The sequence below is a fragment of the Bidens hawaiensis genome, unplaced genomic scaffold (genome assembly GCF_021521415.1).
Source record: "Bidens hawaiensis isolate Kalapana, Puna unplaced genomic scaffold, B.hawaiensis_p1.1 tig00014833_1, whole genome shotgun sequence".
NCBI lineage: Eukaryota > Viridiplantae > Streptophyta > Magnoliopsida > Asterales > Asteraceae > Bidens > Bidens hawaiensis.
Genome location: NW_027492311.1, coordinates 516,546 through 520,785, shown reverse-complemented (window position 1 = coordinate 520,785; position 4,240 = coordinate 516,546). Strand labels below are relative to the sequence as shown.

Sequence of the window (4,240 nt, the reverse complement as noted above, 5' to 3'; positions counted from 1 at the left end):
CACCTGACTGTCACCGTCGCCACCACCTCCGCCACCTTACCACCATCGCCACTTGACCATAACCACAACACCACTGTCGTTGCCTGAGGGAATGGTATCTCATTCCATTCCATTACTTTAGCCCAAGATTATATTTGGTTGACATTTCCTAATTCATAATTTACCAAAAACCGGACGATCCAGATGACTATAATGATGATAAAGAGGAAGCACTGACTATAACCATGAGAGCAACCGCATCAAGAATTTTAATTAAACTAGCTTTACTGATTTCAAAACTCATAATGATAACTAAAGACAAGATGAATACTAGTTATATGATGTTTTGCAAACTGAATTAAAGAAAATATTTAAGTATCGACATACACAAACTAAGCTCACATCGACATTAGCTTTGGTCCATTATCGGGCAGGCCCATTCCAGCGGCCAGGTCAGCATCAATTTGTGTATGCGGTGCAGGACCTGCCATTACCTTCAACCTGCAAACAGCAACAAGTTAAATAAAACTTGATACAATAAATATATGTAAGCTTGTGATTTGTGAATCAATTTGGCCAACAACATGTTCATTAATTTACAGATGCAAAAATAAGAACACCAAATATGTTTTTATCAATCCTCGTCTGGATGAAAACTTTCAACTTGCTGAAAATTCTAATTTTTAAAAGGTTTGACAGGTTAAATAAGTCAACCCAAACACGACCTGATTGATAAACGGTTAAACATGCCAACCAAACACAACATGTTTATTAAACTGTTTAAAACTGGCAAATCAAAACCTTATAATATGCGTTTCGTGTTTTGGAACGTGTCAAAAGTTGTCACCCAAACTTCAACAACAAGCTTAATATATAAAAGTGTATCACATCGGTTCAGAAAATATATATGTCTACCTATTTTTGTTCTAGAGATTAAAATGATAACCATGCTTAACTAAAAGGTTGTTCTATAAACCATTTATGCACTAAAAACTAATTTTCATAACTATTCAACCGAATAACAATCTTTGTAAATCAAAGTTCATAAGGTTTTGAATCTGTAGCACAACAAAATTCACATCATACATTCAAATTAATGATTTTTCTTGTTCTAGAGATTAAAATAAAAAAATAACCACATTAAGCAATAAACCTACCTATTTAAAAAAAACTAAAAAAACATACCGTTTCTTGTGCCGTTTGGTCTTGAAATGTTCATCTCTAACTGCCACATTCGCAAAATAACGACTGAAATAAAGAACATCAATTCAGAATAAGTCATGATTAATAAACAAACCATAATAACAAATGATCGAAGAGGAATCCAGTACAAATAAAATTAACCTACTAAACGTATAAAAATCCTTGGTTTTAAAAAGTGTACTTTAAGCGCACCAACGCACAAAGCAATACAAGGCAATGCCCTTGACGATTTTGCCCATAGTCACAGAAATCACTCAGTATGTCGCGAATATCGTATTGGTACGAAATGTACCGGGTCGGAATTCGTTATCGTTCTGATCGTGGTTCAAATTGCGAACCAAATCGCCAGAATGTCGCTCCGTTTAAACCCAAAATCGTGAACAATAAATCGCCAGAATGTTGCTCTGATTGAACCAAATATCGCTAATCAGAACCGATGGTATGTCAATTTAACGTCACTCAAATTGGCCACCTTCCACATTTTTTGCCGGAATTAAGAAATCGTTGCTACAAAACCCTAAAACTGAAACGTCGACTCCTTTTCTTTAGACTTTTTTCTTCCAAAAAAAACTTTATTTTCCACCCTCAACTTTCTATCTTTATAAAACTTAACCCTAAACTTTATTAAATAAATATATACTTTTACAAGGTAATCTTCATAAAATACCATATAAATATATGTATATATATACAATAGCCTGAAAATTATCTTTTAAGATATATAGTTTTATTTTTATAAAATATATAACTTTATAGTTAATTTTAAATCCGCCTCGAAGCGAAATACAAAGTACATCGTACCGGTTCATACCAAAATGAACATACCCCCCTCCATACCGAATACCTTACCTCTAGCGAATTGCGTACACCCATACCGGCGCGTACCACGATTTATGTGACTATAATTTTGCCTACACAAGGTGACAAACGTCCAAAAAGCGCATGTGAGGCGCAATTTAAGGTGTGTTTTTTCTACACGGGTGATCATTTTAAGGTTTCAAAATGTTGTACCACATGCTTTTTATTAGGTTGTACATGTAGGTGATTTATTAACCAAATCCTGTATATAACCAAAAATTGGGTAGGGAATGCTAAAAACTAGGGCTGTTCGCTAGTCGAGCCAGAGTGAGTTGGAGCTCGAGCTCGAAATTCAGCAAGGCAGCTCAGTTAAACTCGAGCTTAAAGTACAAGCCTAAGACTGAGCCAACAAGCCAAGCCATGACCCAAGCCGAGCTCGGCTCGGTTAGAAAAATGAGCCAACCTTCAATTCAAGTTCTTTAGCTAGTATTTGAGCTTTATCGGGCGAGCTTTAATACGATGAAATACAAGAAAAAATATATAAAAACATTGCTTTTGTTTTTAAAACCTATCAAATAACTAATTATTATTAGTTCAAAATTCTGAACTAGAGTAACTACACTAGTGATTTGTATTTGATTCTAGCACTAAATAATCTATAAATGGATAAAATTGAATTACTTACTCGCAGTGTAAACAATAATATTGTCCCATTCCAGGAAGATCTTCATCCAACGGCAACGCCGCCTTCTTATCCTCAGGCTTCTTCAGCTCATCATAAACCGCATCGTCACGTAATAACACAAAACAAAGTCAAGAAAACAGAAACCCACAAATATTTTGGCAAACTGCAATCAAATTATTTAAAATAAAAAAAAAAGGATATCTTTGACGAGGAATTTGGCGAGACGGAAGGTTTTGTGAGAGTATCGTCTCTTCTTCACCCGTCTGTGTGGACATTTGCCGCCCATGGTGCCGTCAGTTTGGGGATTTTGGATGTATGTATTGTGCAAACCCTAGGTTAGGGTTTGATGCTAAAAGGAAGACGAAGTCGGCATTTGTGGGTATAAAACTAAGAAAATTTTTGGGCTAACGGTTTTGGCCCAACTTCTATCGGTTTCTTAGTGAAAGTAAGAAAATAGGGTGGGGTAAAAACCTGGTTTGGAACCGACTCGGTTTACCTGATCTGAAACCGGTTCTTTCCTTACACGATCCACGGATACGTACTAGGTTTCGGTTTCTTAGAAAAATCGTACCCGAAACCAGACCTGCTAGAACCAGTTTCATCTCTACCCAATCTAAACCTGATAAACCAGGCAAACCCGACCATACGGTTCCCAGTTCCGATTAATGAAAATACTCATTTTGTGCACCTATGTAAGAAAAACAAAGGCCAAAAATCCAACAACCCCTCCACATCTTTTTTTCCCCGGTTCAAATCTGGGTGCTGCCAACCCTGAGGGAAACCACACCACTAACAAACTTACATTAAAATACATTTACACCAATTAGACATCCGGACCATGCTAACGACATACACTTTGATTAACTAAAGAAATTCCAAACACTTGGTATCACTAGTAATATTTTCTACCTTCATCTCTTTGCCTTCAAAGAACTTCTCATTTTTTACCTTTCAAATCCTTCAACAAGCAATTATCATGATCTCATAATACATTTCCTTCTCTGGAACACCTAGCTCCACACTTGAGTATAACTCTTACCAAGTCTCTTACCTAGAAGGCATAAAGAGGAGGAAGCTTGCAGTGCTCCTTGAGTTCATTTGCTTTTGGTTTAATATGGTATCGATAGCAATAGCTGTTTTTCCAGTTTGTCGGTCCCCGATTATAAGTTCTCGTTGACCACGGCCTATAGGAACCAGGCTATCTACCGCTTTTAACCCAGTTTGCATAGGCTCGTGCACAGATTTACGTTCAATAATCCCAGGGGCTTTCACTTCGACACGTCTTCGCTCGTGATCGCTTAGAGCCCCTCTTCCATCACACAAGCTCAAAGAATTCGACACCATGGAAGCCACCAAACAACCAGAAAAATATGGCCGGACGTCTCGATTACGTAATCGCACAACTCACATAGGTTGTCCAGGACTTGTATGTTTCTTTTGCTTAACACCGTTTGAGTAGGAATTCTATCCATCTCTTGCCTCCAAACATGAATAAAATGAAACATTAAGTATAGATTTCATGACTTTATTTTACATCGAAACAACTAAATTTATTAAACATTATGCCTTGTTTAT

At 36.7% G+C, this 4,240-nt stretch overlaps 1 protein-coding gene across 1 annotated transcript; it reads right to left on the bottom strand.

The window, feature by feature from the left end:
* Positions 1-244: 244 nt before the first annotated feature.
* On the bottom strand, positions 245-3,019 carry LOC143547812 (uncharacterized). The gene is made up of 4 exons (XM_077039141.1): positions 2,862-3,019; positions 2,666-2,769; positions 1,165-1,227; positions 245-480 (listed from the first exon to the last, which is right to left on the bottom strand). Exons 1-4 carry the CDS (start codon positions 2,949-2,951, stop codon positions 378-380), a joined length of 360 nt encoding a protein of 119 aa, XP_076895256.1. The 5' UTR covers positions 2,952-3,019; the 3' UTR covers positions 245-377.
* Between the last annotated feature and the right edge of the window lie 1,221 nt (positions 3,020-4,240).